This window comes from Sinocyclocheilus rhinocerous, unplaced genomic scaffold, assembly GCF_001515625.1.
Source record: "Sinocyclocheilus rhinocerous isolate Xijiao unplaced genomic scaffold, SAMN03320098_v1.1 scaffold20, whole genome shotgun sequence".
Taxonomy (NCBI): Eukaryota; Metazoa; Chordata; class Actinopteri; order Cypriniformes; family Cyprinidae; genus Sinocyclocheilus; species Sinocyclocheilus rhinocerous.
The window spans coordinates 2,856,244-2,880,149 of NW_015640468.1; the positions used below are offsets into that span (position 1 = coordinate 2,856,244).

Consider the following 23,906-nt stretch of genomic DNA (forward strand, 5'->3'; position numbering starts at 1 on the left):
TTAGTGGAGATGTTTGTACTGCAGGAAGTACATGAGATATTGCTTGACAGCCTGTGTTAGCTACTGTATGGTTAAAGTACCAACGAAATAGTTTTTACTATGTTCAGTGACGCACTGTTTCGGGATGACTTGCATGCTTCTTTAGCATCTCAACGGGCCTGGAAATATTGACAAAGTCCCATTATATCACACTACGCATAGCGAAACTTAGCAGGTGGCACTGCTGCAGCGTGACCTGACGTGCCTCGGTGCTGTATACGTACTCTGACATGAAACACATGTAGCGTTCTCGTAATATCTGCCACACGTCTTTCTCCAGCTTTTGGGCGGTTTGGTTGCTAGCCAAACTGACAGAGCAAGTCTCAGTTGAGATGGCATCCATTAGTCTCTCATTGACACGTCTGTAGTGTACACTAGCGGCGGGCGCCTGTTCTGGGCCACGGGCATTGATTCATTGTCAGTTTTCCATGAATGATGTTGAGCGTAAGAGGTCTCATTACCTTATTATGTTCATTAAATCTTGTTTAGTTCCTGTGTGTTTGATCTTATTGTGCATTATTAGCTCCAGCAGAACACTGGGTTGATAACAGATGCTTTTTGCTGTTGTTTCTGTGTTCTTTCTCTTCTCTGAAACTTATTTCAAGGCAATGACAGAGTCAAATCCATCAGGATTATGCCACTGTGCGGCTGCCATTAGACGATGCAGACTGATGTATTCTTATGCCACGCAATTGGCTGTGGCGTAATCTGTTCCACCTCGCTGTGCTTCACGAGGGTATACGAGCCTCCCTACGCATGTACACAGATTATTCATCTTCTACTTTGCAAGGATGGTATTGTGGAATATTTATTTTCTAGAATTTCAATGTTTCTTACTTGATTTTAAGGAATAAAAATAAAGTAAATATTTGTATGGACCAGTGTTTTCTGAGGAACAATGTTATATTAATGATTAGTGTTTAAAGATCTGTATCTCTCTCTCTCTGTGTGTGTGTGTGTGTGTGTGTGTGTGTGTGTGTGTGAGTGAACATATATAGGCCATATTACCTGGTAATATATGAGAATGATGTTCCTATTCAATGACAAAGCTATTAAAGTGACAAATATTCTATACAGATTGCATGTTCGCAATTATAACAGGACTAACAATAACAATGTGTAAGCTGCTCAAGGACATAATTTGATACTGAATGCATATTGTTTATTAGTGTTAGGCTACTTACTCATATATTGACAATGTATAAATCTCTGTATTCTTATTTTACTAATATTATATCTAATAAACCAGTTCATTTGACATTTTACATGCAAAGTAAATGTGCTATGCTTGCTTCTATAATACTGCTGAAAATAAACATGTTCATATCATATCAAAACAACATCAGATTGCATGTGCATAAATACTGTACAAATAATAATATGCGGCAATACTTTCAAAACGTTTTGACGTTTTCCATCTCAGGAGGCTATATATAAAAGACCTGCGTCTCCTTTTAGGTAAAAAAAAAAGTATACAACAGGTGTCACTATTGATCCTTACCTCAACATTCCTGCTCAATAATTTGTCACATCGATAATAGGCTACTTGTACTTGCGGAAGTGAAAAGGACAATGTAAGGTTGAGTATGTTATCTCAGTAGATATTCCCTACGCAATCTGTGCTGGTTCCCTCAGGTAAGCAAAATCGATTCAATTCACATAACTTCATCTATTAGATGAATCTGCTGCGATGACGTTACGACGTGTTTTGCGGATTTTGTGCGGAAAAAGAAAGACGCTAATAAATGACACTTGTGTTTACAGTAAGTTGTGACAGTTTGAAACGCTGATTCCAGCTACTGTTCGACCAAATTGACTTATTTTAAAAATGTTCTTAACTTTGTAAATGGCTGACTCATATCGATTTAAATAGTTTGAAAACGTATAAAAACAAATACTTTTAAAAACAGTTATTGAAAAACAATAGATTTAGAAGAAATAGAAGAAAATACAGAATGATAAAATGCTTTCTACAGAATGAAATGCTTTCTATGATATAGAGTAATCTTGAAACATACTTTTCTGATTGGGCAAACTGTAATTGAGCAGCTCTTGTCATATTTACACTAGATGTTCACATGAAATAAAAAAAGTATTTTTTATTCATATTATTTTTTTATTTCTGACAACTCTGTGTAAAATGCATCAACATCAATACTTTGACTTTAAAGTCAATCTTACATTTTGGATGCAAATGCTTTAGTAACAATGCTGTCTGGTAAATAGTAGTATTTAGTGGTTATTGTTGTTGCAATTTATGGAAGAATGTTATGTTCAGAAGTAGGTAGATTTGACTATGACCATTGTTCATTCTGTCTGAGTGTTTTTATATGCAATGGCTTGATGGTGTAATCAAACGTGGGGTGTGCTGCCTCATCCGTTGCAATGCAAGCTTGATCCGCCCCATCCTCTTTCATCTTTAACATAAAGACACTATAAGATGAGTGTGCATCATTAGTGCCACAAAAAGTCGCCCCCAGTCTGGACAGCCTGGCCTCCATTTTTCAATTAAAGTTACAATCAAATAGCCCAGCACAGTTAGGAAAAGGCTGCATTGATTAGTGTACAAATTAACACAAGAAAGAAATCATTCTCCCTCCATAAGCTAATTTGCCATCCTCGGTTCTCCTTAATAAGTCCCTCCGACTGACTTTTTATTCACAGACCCTCCACTGCCTCAGTAAATCCTGTAGATTTAATAACCATAATTGCAATAAATTCGGTAAACATTTAGATTGAATGCAATAACTCTGTCATTTACTCCAGTAGGTTGCTTTAAACGTAATTTAATAAAAGGGCAAAGGACCCTCCACATAGGCTAGTCACTAATCCTTGGTGATCCATGCGTACACATTAGGCTGAAGCATCTCGAAAATAGACAACGATTGATCTAGATTTCCTAGAAAATATCTGATCGCCATGGCTTGTTGTTTAGAGAGACTTCACTTGGTGGAGCCTAATTATGTTTGTATTGCTACTCCATCTCAGGTCATTTGTGTTGGGTCCACTGGGTCCTAACATAGGCCTATTATCATTCAAAGCCTTAAAGGTGTACCACAACATTTATCTGTTTAGTTCTTTGTCTTAGAGGTGAGCTAAGCAGTTGCGCCATGTTTTTGTGTTCAGAATTTGAACACAAGAACAAAATAACATATAAACCACCAGTTTAACCAGATGTTAAATGCACTAAAATAATACTTAAAAGGAATGTTCACCCAAAAATAAAAATTTTGTAAATAGTTACTCACCTCATGTCCCTCCAAACCTAAATGACTGTTTTAAAACTCAATTAAAACTAAATTGGACCCTATTGACTTCCATTGTGTGGTAGTCATTTTTCATGATATCTTCTTTTTTCTTTTGTGTTGCACAGAAGTCATGAGAGTGGGTAAATAATGACTAAATATGTATTCACTATCCTTTTAAATAGCTTTTATTTTATAATTTTTTTTCCAGGGCAAACATGCAACCTTTATATGTAAATTAGCAAATAATATTGCAATGCAGACAAGCACATTTTTGCCATTTTAAACAGCTGTTTAAGGTGTCTTTATTTTAATTTACTGAATGCATTTGCATACTTACCTGATTTGCGTAATTCCTTTAGTGAATCAGGCTCTAAGACAACACAGACAGCGAGTGCAAATAAATAGCATTGTCATTCTTTTGCACAATTAATTTTTAGTAAATTTCCACCATAATGTATTATGTTTTTTACATAAGCATCCTAATGCTTTTGCATATCTAACAGAAATCATTTTAAACAACATTCTGTAATGTTCTAACATCTCTGTAAATGTACAAGACAACAATAAATAGGGTCATAACTATTGCAAGCACTACCTCATTTCCAGAGATTTGCTGGTGGCATTTACGCTGTGAAAAGTTTACTCCCACTCTTTAATGTGAGAATGTAGATCGCTCATCTTTAAATACAGCCGCCACTAAAACCATTTCATCTGAAACAGTTCAGAACATAATGTCAGCCCACTCCATATATCTGAAGCTCATTACAGGGGAAAAAAGGTTTGCAGTAATTAATTACCTTGCTAATTGGGCCCTCAGCAGTATTATTGTCTGTGTCTGTGCAGCTTATTTAGTGTACAAACGAGACCTGCCGCATGATTGTTTCTCTGGCTTTAGGAGGCTCATACGCTCAGCTATTAGCACAATGACTATCATTCAGTTTACTGACACTGAGAGTTCAGTCTGGTACTGAAAACCTTTATGAGAGAGTTTATTTTGATATATTTATATCTTTATATCTCACGCTTTGTCTTTCATTCCACCTGTGCATATGTGTGTGGCTCTGTGTTCTTGTGTCTTTGTCTGCCAAACCTATTTTTAATACCGAAGAGCACATATACTTGAGAAACTGTGCTCTGATTTCCAACTAGTTACGTCAAGCAAAAAAACGAAATATTGAAAGCACAATAAAAATCTTAAAGGGGTGGTTGACTGGTTTTTTTATAGGCTTGATTGTGTTTATGGGGTGCAGTTTAACATGTGTTAATGCTTCGTTTGTTTAAAATCGCATTATTTTTCACATAATTTAGCTTTATTCCACACCTCTCTGTCTCATCTCTGAGAAACGGGCTGATCATTTCCTTCTTTTATGAAGCCCCTCCCTCAGAATACACGATGGGCTCTGATTGATTAGCTGGCCCAGTGTGTTGTGATTGGCTAAACCGCCTCTAGCGACATGTGTTAATGCTTCGTTTGTTAAAAAACGCATTATTTTTCACATAATTTACCTTTATTCCACACGGCTCTGCCCCTTCTCCTCTGAATGTGCTGATCATTTCCTGCTTTTATGAAGCCCCTCCCTCAGAAATACACGATGGGCTCTGATTGGTTAGCTAGCCTAGTGTGTTATGATTGGCTAAACCGCCTCTAACGTCCCGCCCCTCAACATAGCGGCATGTGCTCCGGTTGTATTGTAAACAATGACGTCGTCTATATTGCTTATCAGTTTGAGCCCGACTGAGACGCAGAGGATAATAGTGAAGAGGATCGCGCAGAACCTGTGCAAGCACGGCTTTTAATGGTAGGCCTAAGATTTTTGTTTGTTGTTGTCTCATACTTTTAGATACGCTGTTATTTGTAAATGCTACGGTTTTATTCTGATTAAAGCTTTAATACAGTACGGCAACCGCACGCGCGTCCATGTATAACGCTTCTCATAACTATATCAGGCTGCAAAGCAACAAAATGTGATTATTGTAAAGGGGGTGATTTGTTTATAAATAAATACATTTATAATATATAAAATTTAAAATATATATATATATAAAATTAGATGCTCAAGTCTTTATGGATGCTCTGGTGGTACTAAATTTACACCTTGTCAACAGCTCAAAGTGTTTTGCATTTTCCTTCTGTATTTTAGTCTTTATTTATTCCCAGTACTGTGTGTTAGTGGGATGTGTGAGCTGTTTTGTTTTGCTATAAAAATAAACTATTGTAACTATTGTAATTGTATATGTAAATATAACTTTTATTTGTCTCACACAGCAAGCATGGCAGATCTTCAGAACATCTCTGGTGGTAAAGCAGAGCTGCAGCCTGAAGCCATCGCTGATATTGGTGTGCTGGCATCTAAGAAAGAACCTCCAGCAGGCTACTATATTGTGAGTTTGCAATTGTCAAATATATGTGTGATTTGGAACCTAAAATCTATAAATAAAAATACAATAATCAGTCATTAGTCCAGATACATTTACACTGAAAAATCAAATAACATAACTGAAAATAATAATAAGAAATATAAGTATTTTAATAAAATACAATCAAATGTAATCTGATAAGCCGGTCTAGAAAAATCTGTTTGTTTTTTATTTTCTTTAAACGTTTTTTTTTTATATTTATATTATATATAATATTTGAAATCTTACTATATTTATTACTTATGCAAATAATTTGCATTTTACTTTGAAATAATTTGCACAAGTCACCTGGAACCTTGTTATACATTGTAAAATTGCATTTTAACTCAAAATTGAACAATTAAAAAGTAAAAAATTATGTTTTTATTTTCTTCCCTTCCCAAAAGGCAGTAACATATTTTATTGATAAGGTTTGGTTTTATTTCTGTTTTTCCTCTGGCCGACTAAAAGCTGTGAATCCTTCGGCCTACCCTGAGGATAGATTTGAACAACTCTTTCAGATGAGGCCTCCAACAGAGCTTGGCACCAGTGCCCTGTGTTTGTTTAGGACTCAGATGGCACTGACACAAGGGTGGCTGCTGATTCTCCGGCGCTTCTGCAACTCTCAGCAATCCCAGAGCGCTGAGAGGGGAAACTAGGACAACAGTATCAATGGCCTCTAGGAAAATGTTTTGTGTGTGTGTATCTGTTGTGTATGTGGGTGTGCCTCGAAAAGACTGAGAAAAGAACCAGGGCGGAAAGAGAGAGGGGAAGTTTTGTGAATAAAACAAAGCACAAAGCAAACACTGTATAAAACAACTCTGCGTTAAGCTTACGGGCAGCTAGAGTTCTTCCTCTCTGCTTTCCTCTTCTCCCTGTGTTTTCTTTCTTCTCTCTCTCTCACTTCCCGCAACACCCGCCAGTTCCCAACTGATGCCGTCTCCGGCGGCTTGTCTGTAGGTTGGCACGTTGCTGGGGTTCTGCCCACTGGCGCTGAGGATCCGGTGTACGCCACATGGCACTAACGTGTTCTCAGAGGCTCTGTTCCGTTTGGCCTTTCCCTCCATCGCACGCAGTAGGATGCAACTGTTTCACTTTGCTTGCACAAACAAACACATTTATTTATTAACAACCTTTATACAACCAAATATAAATGAAAATGGACAGATTTGTCTGCTTTAGTGCTAGTTTTAGTGAGTGTTCTGAAGTTTGACTATTTTAAACTGATTATCGGTAGCTTCTAACTGTCCAATCTGTCCACTGTGTCACTTTGCTTGTGCAAACAAACATATTAATAATCTTTAAACAACTAAATATAAAAATCAGTCCTTCAATTTGATTTTTGGTAGCTAGTTTTAGCAAGTTTTTAGACTTAGACCATTTAAAATTATTAACAGCTTCTGTCAATCCATGTCTCACTTTCTTTGCACAAATGAGCATGTTTATTAAAAATAGTTATGCAACAAAATATAAACAAAAGTTAGCAAGTGCTTTGAACTTTGAAAATATTAAATTTATTAACAGCTTTCAACAATACTTATCTTATAATTATTTACACTTTTGTTTTTTTTACACTTTTTTTTCCCCGTGCACATATTAACAAAATTTTTATATAAACAAAAACTAATAGGTACATTAACCAAGTATAATTTACAGATTTGTTTTAGTAGCTATATTTGTCAAGACTTTAAAGCTTTAACTGTTTTAAACTCTGATTAGCAATAGTTTTTACCAGTACTTGTCTAACCAGCAGAATGAAATGATTTTGTTTTATTTGCTCAAACAAAACAACCTTCACACGGCGTAATATAAACAGAAACAGAAAGATGTTTGTTTCTAAGAGCTAGTTTAAGCAAGTGTTTTATTTATTTTTTCTATTTTAAACTGATTATCCAGCATCATTCAACTGTTTCACTTTGTTTGTGCAAACAAAAATATCCAACTTTATGTTGTTTATTTATTAACAAACTTCACTTGAGTAAATAAAAAATTGAGTTAGTTTTAGTATTCAGAACTTTATCAACAACTTCTAAACAGACGAATAACGCATCAGCAAACAACAAACCACAAGGCACAGAAGACTTATAGTTAAGTGTCACTTGAGTAAATACAAAGGTGTTTTTTTTTTTTTTTCGAAAAGTAGAGGTGCCGCTCCTCCCTTTACTATTCTCAGTGCTTAGCAACTGTTTCCACATTCAGGCTGCGTTGCCTGCCCTGGTTGCGTGGTGAAAAGTAGAGGTGCCGCTCCTCCCTTTACTAGTCTCAGTGCTTAGCAACTGTTTCCACATTCAGGCTGCGTTGCCTGCCCTGGTTGCGTGGTGGCATACAGACTCCTTTGGTGCCTGGTTCCTCCCTGTTTGACTTTGGGCTTCACAGCTCCGGCTCTTTGTTTACTCTGACAAGAGGAGCGGGGCACTGACCTGGAAAAAGTGGCCAGGACGGGTTGTCTTGTAAAGGGAGGAGGGAGCTGGGAAGGAGGGGAGGCTATTGTGGTTGATGTATAGACTCCTCCTGAGAGTTTTCGTCCTAGCCAACGACTGTTGAGGCTGTAGCTCCACCACACTCTTGCTGTCTCTGTCCAGCAGTCTGTTTTCCTCAACGTCCGTTTTCCTGCCAGGTTGTCTGTCTTTTCTGAAAGTTTAATGTATGCCTGTCAAGACCTCATAAAAGATCACTTCAGAGTTGTGGGATATTCAGAACTGAATTTAAAATGGCAATTTAAAGGAATAGTTCACCCAAAAACGAAAATTTGCTAAAAATGTACTCACCCTCAGGCCATCCAAGATGTAGATGAGTTTGTTTCTTCATTGGAACAGATTTGGAGTAATTTAGCATTACATCACTTGCTTTGTATTGGATTTGTTTCATACAAACGCAGTAATGTTAAATTTCTCCAAATCTGTTCCAGTAAAGAAACATTTATCAGAATATTGGATGGCCTGAAGGTGAGTACATTTTTAGCAAATTTGAATTTTTGGGTGACTATTCCTTCAATTCCAGTTCAGTTTATGAATAAAAGTAGAATTGAGGTAAACAGGATGCAGAATTGTACTTAAATTACTAATTTGAAATGAAACTCCTATAACTGCTATAAGTGTATTTTTATATACATTTGATTTTTCAGTTCAAATTACCCATAAAAATGTTATCATACACAAAACATTTTTTTCATAGAAGTTTGTTTTAATTTGTATACCCATTATAAGTTTCAGTATTCTGTAAATTATAATTAATAATATTTATTTTAATGAGTCAAATAAATGAAGACAATGATATATGCATTTTGTTATTATATTATATTATATTATATTATATTATAACACATTTTGTGGTTTTGGTAGCTGATGATTTGAAAGTATTGGACTAACAGAAGAAAATATCTGGTTAATATGAAAATTCTAAAATAAAAATATATCTTCCACATATTAGAATTTTGTCGCAAAAACTGTTTGTTTTGCTAATGAAACTTGTCTGTTGTGTGATTATTGAATTTCAATTCAGTAAATTCCACTCCCTGTCATTGCAGTTCCCCTTCAGGAACTCGAGCTGCGTCGAGATCGCTTTGGGAACGCCCTTGCGTGACCGCGTTCTGAAGCACGATTGGACGGATTTGACACGTGCTTCAGAACGCGGTCACGCAAGGGCGTTCCCAAAGCGATCTCGACGCAGCGTCTCGTTCCCTCGGGGAACCATGGTTACATACGTAACCTAGAGACGTTTTAATTCAACATTCTGTGGCAAATTCTTAAATTGTGATTGCATCACTACAATTGTTTTAACTATTTATGAAAGGCTTGCTCTCTACAGAGGACAATGAAGTCTCATTTAGCTTGTTCAAGGCCTTCTTTGTGAGGTCTTGTCTCATCCTTGTTGTCCCATGGGGGGCCGGTGGTATTTTTACCCTTTTTGGAGGCTGAAGATTCTTCTCCACTTGCGTAGGGCTCTAATGAGATGGAGTGAGAGCTCCAGCAAGCCTTAATTAAGCCAAGTATGCACAGAGCAGGGCAAAAAAAGGAAGCACGCACACCGTCCATACATTAACTCGATCTCACCTCAATGCACATTCTCCTGTCTGTGTGATTTTTTTTTTTTTCTTTTCACGTAGGTTGCACAAACAACAGATGGCTTCGACGCCAACCTGTGGAAGGACAGCATATTCAAATCCAAGGTCACACACTATCTTTGCTTCACCCAAGCTGCCACCTCCAAAAATGTAAGTGAAAACGTGTGCTCATTGCAAGTTTTTCTCCAGTTTCTTCACACGCCGTCATAGAGTGCTTGCCCCGTTTGCTTCAGTCTGTCCCTCATTAGGGTTCTGCTCAGATCTTTGATCACAAACTCCTTCGAAACATGTTCTGTCCTTTAAAGTGAAGTAGCTAAACCGAATGCAAATACTACTCTGAATTTAGAATGATTTGAGAAATTTTTTATTTATTTTTTTTTTTCATTTGATGTATGAAGTCCCAGCAAGCTTGCATTTGAAAATTTGTTGACGATCTCCGGTTCTCCCGAAGGAATTTGTTTTATGATTATTCATAAACACAACGTTGCGTGTTAGTAGTTTACGATTTCATTTGGCTAAATTAACCTGGTCCCTGTAGACAGTTTGGATACCTCCCAGCCATTCATCAAAGATGGAGAAAACATCCAAAAAATGTCAAACTTTTAGTTATGGGGATTCTTGCTTATGAAATATGACACATCAAACAGCCATGCAATATGCCTGCTAACGGTTCACCTATTTGAAAAGATTCCTCTGTGAATTGAAACTATTTGAACATTTACCTCTCGTTTGGCTGAGCTAAATTGAGAATGAGCGCCTTTTTATGTGTGGGTATCTGTCTTGAAAGTGAAACAGGTGGCCCAGTAATGCTGTTCAGGTTATCGGTCTTAATTTAAGGTGAACAATGCAAAGCTTGAGCTGCCCTATCTTTATTGTTCCTCCATTTGCTGTGTAAGTGAAGGCAAAAAATAACATGTCTTTTTAGGAAACATTCTATAGTTGTTCTCTGTCTAGGATTAAAGTTACTAAAAATTTTATTTATTTAAACAGACCTTGTGTTCATAATTAAGTCTAGCCTGCTGATGGGTTGCTTGTAGGGTTTGTGAGGATGGCGAAAATAGGCTGTTGCTAATGAGCTCGTTTTGGTGGGTCATTGTTATTCAGTGTTATATTTCACCAGTGCATCTACTTTTTCCTTTTATATGCACTGTTGCAACAGTATGCCTTTCACTGATTAATTAATGATTATTTTTAAAATGTTTTTTTAGCCCATATATTAAAACATTTTAAGTTTTCTTTCACCTTTATAAATGGATACAGCTGATTTAATATTTTAGAAATCATAATTGTAGCATCAAAATGGTTGGAAACTCCTGTTCTGTAGACTAATAAATGTCATGATATATGTGGTATTTCATTCCACATTCAAGGGCACTACTACCCTATCACACACGTGTGGTTATACATTCAAGACTCCTATCACATGGTAAATCATTGATCTCACATTAGCCTTTGGTCTCAAAAATGTTTCTCTCTGTAGAAAAATGTTGTTTCTCTTTAAAACATGTGAATATCTCACAAGTTTACTAATGCAGTTTGTTGGACAAACCAGTAATTTTGGGCAATATTGAGCATTATAGGTCATAACCAGATTCAGTTAATCATTTTCAGTTAGTTATTCATTTGACAAATACTGTTTGGCCCTTCTTAAAATCAATGTGAAATCAAAATTTACCATATTTAATGCACGATTCTAGTCTTGTTCCACTGAAAAAGAAAAGGTATTTAAACAGATTTCACTCAAAAATTGCTAGTAAATTTCACAAGCAATTACAAAGAAACAGCAAGTAACACATTGAATTAAACAGGAAATGTTCAATGTACTGCAGTAATCTTTGTTATTTAGTACTTTGAAAAATATTTTTTTACAGTGTGTGAAAGATTCATTAGTGCATGTTATTTGACTATATAATCAATAATAATAAAAATGTAAAGACTTCTTCCTCTCAAACAACTTTCCTTTTCTGCTGACGTCACTTAGGCCATGTGGGCCATTGGTTAGTGTTAACCAACAGCCACTTTGTGATTTCTAATTAGAAATAAAACATTGTATAAAATCATTGTATAAAATCAAGGACATTATATATAAACAAGCTCCTCTGTAAAATAAATAAATAAAATAAAATAAAATTGATTATAGAAAGGAATCAGACTGTAAAGTTTGGTGTAAGTGCTATTGAAGTGTCGATTTCTGGCTAAGTGCATAGGACAATGAGAATGAGATAAAACAAATTTTGAGAAAATGGCCTTTAAAGATATGTATTGTAAATTAAATCTACATGTGCACATAGATAAAGTGTAATAAAGTAAACAATTAAAAGTGTACTTTGGATTTTTTTTTCTTTTCACAACACGTTATGTAAAGCCAAAAAGTCCAAAATCTCAAAATTGACCAGTGACCAGAAAAAAAACAATGTTTTTGTCTGTCGCAGTGCTGTATTGTTATCATAGCAGTAAAACTGCATCTCCTAAGCCCTGTAATGGTTATGATATTCAGAAATGATGTTGTAATCCGCTGTGGCTGGTTTACCCTGGCCAATTCTAGCACGCTTCTGCCTGTTGATCAAGTTCAATGAGAGCTGCAGTTTTAGTATGTAGCACATCATTCCCCTCTGCCACCTCTCCAGCGTGGAGTCTTAAAATGTGTGTCTGCACTGTTTTGAAGTCCCTGACGCTAATAAAGCATGGCAGCGCCATCAACAAAGGCTATTTTGTCTGTCAGTCAAAGTGGCCCCCACTGTAATTGTCTATGACAAAAACAGATTCTACAGAATTAGCCAGTGGATTATGTGGTGGGAAGTAAACAGTTTGTGATTTATCATACTCAGGGTTGGAGGTAGATGGCCCTTTGGCAGGTCCTGACGGAAAAAATCTCTCCTGCATCTTTTATAAAAAAAAAATAAAAAAAAATAAAAAAAAAACAGGCTTCGTGCATAGTAATAGCATTCATCCATATTCATACCCTCAAGTCAGAACTATGAATAAAAATGGTCTGTAGTGGTAATAACTGCCGGGTAACAGTAGCGGTGGCATCCAGAATGTCGGACTCATCACGTCACGCCACACTAGCTGCACTCTTTCAGGGCTTTTGCCGGATTATTGCTATTTATTATTGCAAAAAATGGAACCATAATGAGTGCGGGCTGGGAAGGCTGAGGGAAAAAGTCATACTTGAAAATGTCAACTAAACAGCTCCTGATTGTTTTCAAGTACTCCCTGTTCTGAAGCACAAGCAATTTGGCCTGCCACCGACTGGCCCGAGCGCTGGGCTGCCATGTCTGAAGATGATGGCTAGCGCACAGGTGCATGCATGCTTAAAAGAGGGCAGCGATTCAACAAATTTGTGTGTGCGCTTCTGCGAAATACTACAGTGGCCTTTTCATTGTAGGTACGGATCATGCATAATTGAAAGCCGCCCGCTTCTAGACATAATTTTAAACCTGAGAAACACTTTTAACAGGCTCATTGTTATCCTGGTTTAAACTAATATAATCATTATTCCATCACTAAATTTTGTGGCTAAAGCATTTATGCAACGTGGTCGTGGACATGAAGTTGATCGACTTGAAGTACTGTTTGCCAGAGGGCTTCACTCCGATCCAAGACACCACGGATACCCGTAAGCATAGTTTCCGTCTTTTTTTGCTTTCATCCTCTCTTTTTCTCTCTCTCCTCTATGTAGTCATCCTGAGGGAGCGCTTCTCCTGAGGCTGTGAATGTGAATGTTTCATGGGCTCAGGTTTAGCTTAATTTATGATTAAGCTAAACCTGCGAGAGAGTAAAATAAACATTTTGCCCCGGAGGTAGGAGGAGAGGAGAACTATGAGTCATTGTTTATCTCTGCCAGAACCCAGCTTTTCTTTATGATGTGCTTATTTATTTATGTATTTATTTGTGCAGAGCGGGAGTGGATGGTGGTTATCTAATATTAATGAAATGCATTCCCTTGATGCTTTAGTGCTTTTTGAGTGCTATGTATTTCTCCCCTTCTCGTCTTCTCTCTTCTCCTCTCACCGCGCCTTTGAGAACGCCGCAATATTATTTTGGCATTGGGAGTGAGGGCAGCATGTTTATTATTTCCATTATTATTGCATTTACACGGCCCTCGTCCCGGTGTCGCCTCGAAACGAATGGGATGGGCTCAGGAGTAATATGGCCGAGTCTGGTAGCGGGTTCTGGAGGAATGACTAAAAAGAAGACGGAGTCTCATTGAGCGCTGGTTTTAATGTGCCGCTTTATTGTAGTAAAGACATGTTTAATAGATGCCTCAGCCACTGTGTTGCCATTTCACTCTCAGTCAAGTCCCTTATATCCTTCTTACACACATATTTGATGCTGAAGATTCCCCTCTAGCACCCAATGACATTTTTATGTAATTATGATGGGCTTTCATATACTTATATGTGCCTGGAGCCTCAAAACGTCACATAGGTCGCATTTATATGGTGTTCAAATATTAATGCACATATATATTTAGCTTGTCTCTCTGAATAAAGTGTTAGGAAATAGGTAGTTTTTATACATATATTGTCGTGTCATTGTTTATAAGGCTTCCCAAGGACAAATAGGTCAGGCAATTTGTTTGTGGGGGAATCGATGCTTAATGTAGGTTTTAGTTATGAGTATATGAGACTGTGGGATATAAAGGCACTCTGGTTTAAATGTAGTTAGACTGCTGATAAATGAAAGACATAATTAGGGCTGTTTATTTTATGACTGTTATATCTCTTTCTCTCTCAGAGGAGCAGGCTTTGAGGAAGGAGAGACTGTGTGTGAAGTTGGTCCCCAGGCACAGCGCTGATACGGCTATATGTGATGTGGTTATACAGGGGAAATCTAAGCAAAGCCTCACTAATTATACATTTATAGGGTAAGATATCATATCTTTGGCTAAACTGAGTGAGTTGGTATGACAAGCATGACATCATGTTTTTTTGAGAATTATTTGTGTGTATTTAATGCAGATGGTTTGGTCGCTATTCCTTGTGAGGGTAAAGAAACACCAAAGTAAATATCCTGGAGCCAGCTTATTATGCTGTCTGAATCGTCATTTTTAAACCAAAGTGGATTGTTCTTCTGGTCTGTGTGTGTGTTTTTTGACCGGCTCCTGTTTCCTCTAGTGCACCTCAGTGCTTGCGGCATGCTACGGGCATTATGGGCGATTACTTTACTTGTGCTGCTCTTCCGACAGCGTTTAAAGCCACCCCTGATATGTCTTACAAACATTATATACTATTTTATTGACAAAATTATGTTTCATACCATATCGAGTGAGCTAGTATTGTTTTTTAAGGCACTGCTGTTCAAAAGTTTGAGGTCAGCAAATGTAAGACTTTTTTTTTTAAATGTATTTGAATTATCTTATGTTGATCAAGGCTGTATTTATTTGATTAAAAATACTGTAAAACAGTAATATTGTGAAATATATATATTTTTTTTAAATAACTGTTTTCCTTTTTAATATATTTTAAAATGTAATTTGTTCCTGTAATGGAAAAGCTGAATTTTCAGCAGCCATTACTCCAGTCTTCAGTGTCACATGATCCTTCATGAATCATTCTCATATATTCTGATTTGTTGCTCAAGAAACATTTCTCATTATTATGTACAGTATGTTGAAAACAGTTGTATGGCGTTATAGTCTCATGGGAATGGTTATACATTTTTTGATGATTATTTGAAGAATAGGAAGATTTATTTGAAAATATTTTGTAACATTATACTGTACATTTACTTTTGATCAATTTGATGTGTCCTTTCTGAATAAAAAAAAATGAAATAAAAAAATTAAATCTTACTAACCCCAAACTTTTAGACAATACATAAATGTTCACGATAATGAAACAAGCTGTTTTTGTCTACAGTGAGCTGAAAGGTTTGGGGATTTGGTATCAGCTGGGAAAAGTCACTAAATCACAGGATACAGCACACAAAACCTCCTCTACCTATACAACTGATATTGGTGTTGACAGGTAAGACACTTCACCAAGAATACATACAGTATATACTATATTTCTTGTTTTAATAGAAATTTCCTTAAAACAGGAGGAGAAATTGTTCATTGAGTCTTGTCGGATGAGAGATAGTCCAACAATCTGTAAAATGAAGTTTCTAAGTTGAACAGAACAGAATGTAGCATAAGATAACTGAGTGTGTTTCCACTGATAACCCGAAGTTCAGCAGGGACAAAACAGCCACAAGCCACAAGTGCTCAAGCAGGAGAGACCGCCTTGAGGAGAGCGCAGTCTGTTGTCTGCTCTTACACACAACACAAACACAGTCTGCCCAGCGGCCTCACACACAAACACACAGCCTGAAGGGAAGAAGACATAGAGGGAGAGTGACTTTGTACCTCATCCAACTCAAACATGTCAATTATTAATGAGCAGGAAGTAGTGGGGTTTTTCCTCAGTAAATAGTAAATAAACAATCACTGCTCCTGTCCTATAGTTGATAGAGCAGAGAGGTTGGTGGGGGTATGTGATTGTGCCAAATGAAAAGGCCAGATTTGAGTGCGCCAGAAGGCTGTGAAGGTCCCGGCACTGCAGTTAGGGCCAGTACACATAAAACTTCTGCAAGCTTTGCCCACTTTGTATTTCAGTGCCTTTACGAGAAGTTGCCAGTTCTTTAACCTCAAGACATTGCTGCTGAACAAAGATTTGAGATGGTAATATAGCCTGTTCAGTGTGTCATACTGCTTTAGAAGTTACAATTGTTGGTCGGTTAGTCAACAAAACATTAGCTTTGTTCCAAAACCTAGTAAAATAACATCCTAACCTCCATGGAACCGAAGGTGACTGATTAGGAACACTCTACATAGGCAGAAACTCTGTGCGCCACACAAATTGGACTGAGCATGCAATTGTTTTCAGTACATTTTGTTGTTAGCATGTTGCTAAGCTAACTGTGTGATACTAATAAGCATTAAAATATGCTTAATCAGTGAAGCATACATACATAGTGCACACAAATATTTGGTGTTTTTCAGTTGTGTTTTTGCTTTTTATGTTTTTATTCAATTATGAACGTGCTTTAAACCAAATCATTGTATATATTGTAATTGTCAATACTATCAATATTTTGTATATGCAACATAGCTAGTTTTACTGTTAATGAAAAAATATTTATTTCAAGAAATTGACCGTCAATTCAGATACTGCATCCATTGCATCTGCCTTGTTTTCTGACTCACACAGTTTCTACAAATTTCAGTCTGCAAAATTTTAGTGTATCATCAGATGAATATTCGAACACGCCAGTACCCAACAGTACTATACAACATTGAACAGACTTTATCTTTTTTCCGTCAGTTTTGTTCACTTCAAATTAAATATGGCGTCGATTGTGACTTGGGCCAATTCTCACATAAATTCTCCGTGATCATTGGTTGCTTTCATCCCATGACGAGCATAAGATGTTCCAGTGGGCTCCACTCTGAACATTGTCTGAAGTTTTTCTCTTTGAACTTTTGCGCAAGGCCGACCTCTGAAACATACCATGGTTTCGTGGCTTGAATAAAGCCCTTTGTGCAGTGTGTTTTTTGGAAGGGGCAGCTGTAGGGGAGAAGTGTTTGATGTCTCAGAGTCATCCTACATCCAGTCCCACACATTCACACACTTCGTCTCACCCTGTTAATTATTCACTCTTTTGAAACCACTTTTCAAGTTGGAGAAGAATAAATTGTACCTCCAAGCGAGGATCTGCGCCTCCCCACTGTGATCACAGACTGTGCACTTTTGTGTTATTATTACATTTCATGCTTCTACATCTGTGTGAATGTCCAACAGCAATCTGTGAATCTGTGGAAAAAAAGAACTCGGTTTATTGAAAATGTCGTTGGACTTTTCCTGCTTTCAAGACTTTTAGCATCCCGATAAATTGAATGTATCCGCTACAAAATAACCCTTTTCTGGCTTTTAGCCCATGTCAGTTTTGGTTTGAGGACATGGTATTGTTCTTCTAAAAGACAAAATTAGCATTTAGCAGATAACCACTTTTTCAAATTATTAATAAATTCTCATTCAAAATATTAATAATAAATACTACACTAGTATATAAATGCTAATTTAAGCTAAACGCTGTTAGAAATTTGGCTTCTTTCTAATTTGTTAAAAACATGTTCATCAAATGATTTGATGGGATATTTAAGATTTGATTTCATTTTTCAGAATAAAATGTAAATGCTTGAATTTCCCTGTGATATGACCAATTGTATTAAAGGCAAGTGAATATATTGTTAAAAACAAAGGAATAATGGAAAATAATAAAGGTTTTAGAATAGGAAAGCCACATGTGACGCATTACAAGGTGTGATGCTGTTCTCGCCTCATTTCACACAAACTATGCGGTCCCATCAATGTTTTACTGTTTGTATGACTCTTTTAAGATGCCCTCGAATTTAAATGCTTTTTACAGTTATAGGAAAGCTGTTTTAAACATAGTCAATAAAGAATAAATGTTTAATGACCCCTTTAACTGTGAATGCTGGTGGTTCTGCAAATAAACCTTTTTGCCTCAGGCTGCAAGGACACTAATCACTGTGTGTGCAGACTACTGAGTGTAAAGTTGATTCCCTTGCTGCCTGTTTGAAATTTCAAAGCGTTTCTATGAAGTGTTGATGTAAAAAAAATAAAATAATAATAATAATAATATTTTAATAATAATATAATAATCTCAACTCTGTCATGGATATTAAATACTTATATGACACTTAGAAATATAAAGTGTGTATAAAAATTAGAAATATATTTTGTTTTTACCAATTGTCTTATTCTTTAGATGTTAGGATTGCAGTGTGAATATGAAATCTGCCATCAAATTGCTTGGTGTCACTGTCAACTTTGTGACCACCATTTCATTCAAACTGGGCCCGGTCAATCCAGATCCCAAAGCATAGATTTTAGGGTTGTTGTTCTTCAGGGTGAGCTTCTTCTCTCATCTTTGTTGCCATTTGTCGTCCTGATAAAACTGTCATCTCTCGCTCTGATATCTGACCTCTAGATTGACAGAGAACATAAAGTTGCCTTGTGCTAATATTTCGGTTTATCTTTTTCTTCATAGAATCAAGGTTTCGGGCATTTCTCTCTGAATGATAGGGCCATATACAGTAAGGCAGGAAAAGTTTTTATATCCAAAAGCTGAACAATATAAATGTAAAGGTCAAGCATATTTCCCATTGTGAGCAGGAAGCATTTTTTTATGCCATCCCATGATTCACTCCACTGATTCACTACAGGAGGTCAGTAAATATAGAACCATATTGGCTGAACTTTGGAATAACTTAAAAATGACATTTAGATCAGGGATCTTCTAAATGGAAAAAAACACCTGTTAACATGTTGTGAAAATTAAATGTTGCATTTTAAGTTTGACCTATAATAACAGTCATTTAATTTTAATTGAACCATTTAATATCTGTGATATTAGCGGCACTAAATAGAATATTTTTATATTTATAATTTTTTTATATAATAAAAGATCTTGTTTTTTTTGTTGTTGTTGTTTTTTCCTTTCTTCTAGATAACTTCTGTTGCCAAGATTATAAGAGTTAAGGTTGTGTTTTCAAGAAAACAGCAATAATATGTCAAAAATAAATAAACAGAAATAATGAATTATATTGAAATTATCATTAGTTTGCAATACTGTTTGATGCCATCAGTGTTGCAATAATTACATGCATCAGCTAACAAATGCTTCATGATAAAATCAGCATTTTTCACTTTGTTCTGTGGCAGCCGATTTTTGTCTCAATATATTGTCTCAATATCAAGTCAACTGTGACCCTTTGCATGACAGTGCAGGTGCTTGCTGGCATAGGCCGTATATGGGAACGTCTCGGATTATGAGTACTCTATACACCATATGAGTAGCACTGATGGATGGGTGTCAGTGTTCCCGCTCTTTGTTGGTTTCGGTGATCTCTGTGTCACCTTCTCAACATCAGCTCTCCAAACAACGGCTGATCTACCAGTTCTCAGGGAAGGCAGGCCCTGTACGAGCTCTGTTGTGACACCATCCTCAAATGTGTTTTTCAGACACTCTTCTGTGTACCCTTTCCCAGAAAGCCCTAAAAAGCGTGCAAATTTCCATACACATCAAGTAAACTCAAACTGAGCAGTGCCACAAACAATAGAATCATCAGCAAAGATCTGTGGCTCTTTAGAGAATCTACACTCCCATATTCCACCGCAGAATTCTTCAAGATTCTTCCTTCTCCGCACCTGACATGGAACTTTAAGTGGGGTAATGACAAGCGGGAAAGCCGCCGCTGCAGAGAGCAGCTGTCTACAAGCCATGGGTTGTGTGGGCTGCCTGCTCGGAGCGAGCGCTGAGGTGTTGTCATCGAGGATCTCGGATGAGTGTCAAAACACCAGCTTCCAGATTCCTCTCAGTTTGCACCGTATTATTTTTATATTCCGTTTTTATCCCAGGCTTTGCCTCACCGAAGTCTTTGGCAAATTTGTCCACAGTGTGACAGATGTTCATTGGGAACCGTCTTGAACGTTGGGTCTCCTCCCCAAGACGGACTTGTGCTTCAGCTTCTACGCCGATGACTTCTTGAGTTTCTCATCAGCCACCCATGGAGATTCTAGCATGTGGGATTGGGCTTTTTATATTGAGATTACCCTGACTAATTAGCTCCTTTATGAGACTTCTCGAAATTTCCTAGGCTGTAATTTTGCCTTGCCAGTAAATACTGTACAAGTTAGCAACCATTTTTGTTCATGCAACAGTACACAAAAATGTTTTCCGCTTCATCACTGATGGTAGTCCAACAACAATTCAGTCTTATTTCAGTCTGCCTACACTACTAGGATGTGTCTGTCTTCTCATTTGAAGAATCTGCTCTAATTTGTTCAGTCCTTCATCCCAAGTCGAGCCTCTTCCTCCACCTACCAGGCATTGTGATATTCTTGAGTGCTTGTCTTTGTGTCCAGTTGTCTTCCATTTGGCCTTATTAGGAATCAACCATCAGCTGTCCTCTGAGTTTGTGCCTTGAGACCTTTGTCTGTCTTCAAACCCCCATATTTCTTGGCCTCATTATCATCCGTAGATCTAAGTGGAGCATGTTGAAGATCTTTGAAATGTTCCAGGCTGAAATATCGCCTTGCATGTAAATACTGTACAAACTGACAACCTTTTTGGTTCATGGAAAAGTTTTAAAAAACATAAAATAGTTTTTCGTTTTATCACTAGTGGTAATCCAACTGCAATTGTGTCTTATTTAGTCTACGTACACCTTTTGGAAGTGCCTGTCTCATCATTTGAAGACTCAGCCCTAATTTGTCCAATCCTTCATCCCAGGTCAATCCTCTTCCTCCACCTACCAGGCATTGTGATATTCTTGAGTGCTTGTCTTTGAGTCCACTTGTCTTCCATTTGGCCTTATTAGGAATCAACCATCAACTGTTCTCCGAGTTTTTGCCTTGAGACCTTTGTCTGTCTTCAGACTCCCTTCTTTCCTGACCTCAGTGTCATCTGTAGATCTAAGTAGAGCATGTTGAAGATCTAAAATGTCATAAGATACAGAAACAATTTGAGGCTTATGCTGTGGTATACGAGCTAAATTGTTTGCGTTTTATTCCCAGTTCTGTTGTAAGTCTGGGAGTTATTCAGATTTGTGTCAGTGTGGCTCTGATGGGTTTGAATGATGATTAATTGTAGGCAAAACTCCAGTGGCCGACATAATGCAAGCCTTGTGCTGCCGTTGATTATGTAGCCATGTTTGTATTTTAAGAATTAGATGTTTAATGGATATGCCATATGCTACCCAAAGCCAATGTACCTTAAACCATTAAAAGCGGAGAATTGGAATTGAGTATGGTTACGTTGTTTGACAGCTCTGAAGATAGCAAAATGCTTGCTACTGAAACATATATTGATTCAAGCATATAGTTTTATTTCACTTTTTGAGAGGCAGCTCAGACAGAAAGTTTTGGAGATGTTTTTTTTTTTTTTTGGGGGGGGATGCTTGACACTGGCACAATGAGTTGCTGTATTTTAAACATATAAAAGACGTTAGATAATCTTAAGATGGTTGATTTTCTAAAGACCAACTCTTATCTCTATTTTGACCTTATCAAATTGGTGATGTTTTACGTCCAAATAGATTTGTGTGGTGTAAACAGGCTTTTCACTGAATAAATCTCATTTCCATTTTCTGTATCACTCGGTATCATTCACTATTGTTTTGGCTTGCTCCAGTGACTGGGGTAGTTGAGGCTAGTTTCGACGAAAGAGCATCTGGACCGTCTCCTTTCAGTTTTATGGCTGTTTGTGAAATGTTTGGATGCGCATAGAGCCATGTCCCCGGCTTTCTCTCTCCCCTGCATTCGAGTCAACCTTTGCAAACGAAGGGAAGTCTTCATTAAATGTGGCAATCGGTTCCACAAGATTGATGCCAACCTTTTAAAAATTCACCATTGGGCCGAATTGAACACGGGCAAATGCTGATGCAGATGAACAGAGAGAAGTCGGCCCCATCGAGAGAAATAAATCTGAGTTGCAGGCTTCAGTTCATAAATACCACAGCCTGTCAGGGAGGATGTTTTATGGCCCCTGATATAAATTATTGCATTTATTTATCTCATCACACCTGATAGAAATGCAGAGTAGTCACTCACGGCAGACCTGTCTTCAGTTTACTCACGAGTTGAATACTAGAGCTGACCCACAGTTCCCATTTATTAATTCAGATGAATATGTACAGTAGATCTCTGGTGGACAGGGTGTTTGACTGAAAAAAAAAATGCTTTCAGAAAGAATCGATGACTGTGTTTTGCTAATTCAGTTTTTGCTTAGCGGATTTCTACACCAAAGTAAACAACCAGATTTGCATTTGCATCCGTGCCCGAGCGCTTCAACCATTTCATCTATTTCAAACATACCCCTCCTCCATTTTCAACATCTAGGCAGCTCCTGCTTTGCATTGATATCACATTTCAGAAGCTTTTCCAACATTCACATCTGCACTTACCTTCCCAACTTACTCTCAAACTCAGATTCTTCCGCCGGCTAAATGACATCTCACTCCCCTTGGCGGTGTCACTTTGCTCCTAATCTTCTTCCAAACATGACTCTGTCTGACTTTAATGCATCTGATGCATCCTGTAACCTGTTGGAGATGCTCATTTGGTCTTCAAAGCATGTCTAAAGCAGAATTATGCAGCGCTCCTGATGCAGAGAAACTCAGGCAGCGAGGCACTGAATTTATTGATTCCCGTGAGTGAGTCAAAGAATGTAATTCACCAGCATCTGATTGATGAGGAGAGCAAGTTCAAACTGTCCATGAAGTGCAACGCATGCTATTTTTGCTCTTTCCCAAAACTTTGGTATGGTTAAGCAGTTTGACTTAAGACCAGCAGAGGATTCTTATGGTTATGCAATAATAATATTATTATTATAATAATAATAATAATAATAATAATAATTATATTATTATTATTATTAGTAGTAGTAGTAGTAGTAGTAGTAGTATTGGCTCTTTGACAAATTGCTTTTGTTCCTCTTTTGTCAGTCAAGTCTAAATGCATAAATGCAATGAAAATGTATTAATAATAATAATATTGACAACAATAATAAATAATGATAGTACAAATATAAAATATATTATAGTAAATTGCATGTATAAAAGTATAAATGTAGCACTAATAATTTTATTGCAAGCATTTTATTATAAAAAATATATAATATTTGATAATATTATTAATAATAATGAATATTAATTATTATTTCTATATTTTATTGTAATATGATTAATTATAATAAAATAGATAAATAATTAATATGTATTATTATTATTATTTATATTATCAAATATTATTATATATGTTTGTACATTGCATTTGTATCTATATATTGTATTTAAAATATAATAATAATAAAAATAATAATAATGATAAAAATAATAATAATTATTATTATTATTATTATTATTATTATTATTATTTTATCTGTTATTATTATTATTCTTTATATAATAATATTAATTGTATTTCATTATTGTAAATTATTGGTTGGGTTTTATGCGTTTATCTGACTATTTGGTTTGAATGTTTTCAGCATTGTTACTGCAACATTATTAGATTCATTGGCACTCCTACAGTATAATAGGAAACTAGTGTGATGCTCCAAGAAAAAAAAAAAAAAAAAAGAAAGTC

General features: G+C 36.5%; 1 protein-coding gene across 1 annotated transcript in view; it reads left to right on the forward strand.

Annotated features, from left to right (window-relative positions):
* The first annotated feature begins 5,558 nt into the window (after nucleotides 1-5,558).
* LOC107753158 (multivesicular body subunit 12B-like) overlaps nucleotides 5,559-23,906 on the forward strand; it is a 57,594-nt gene continuing 39,246 nt past the window's right edge. The window contains exons 1-5 of the mRNA XM_016569280.1: nucleotides 5,559-5,669; nucleotides 9,790-9,897; nucleotides 13,273-13,366; nucleotides 14,488-14,617; nucleotides 15,612-15,719. Coding sequence (XP_016424766.1) covers nucleotides 5,559-5,669; nucleotides 9,790-9,897; nucleotides 13,273-13,366; nucleotides 14,488-14,617; nucleotides 15,612-15,719 — 551 coding nt within the window. The remainder of the gene's footprint in view (nucleotides 5,670-9,789; nucleotides 9,898-13,272; nucleotides 13,367-14,487; nucleotides 14,618-15,611; nucleotides 15,720-23,906) is intronic.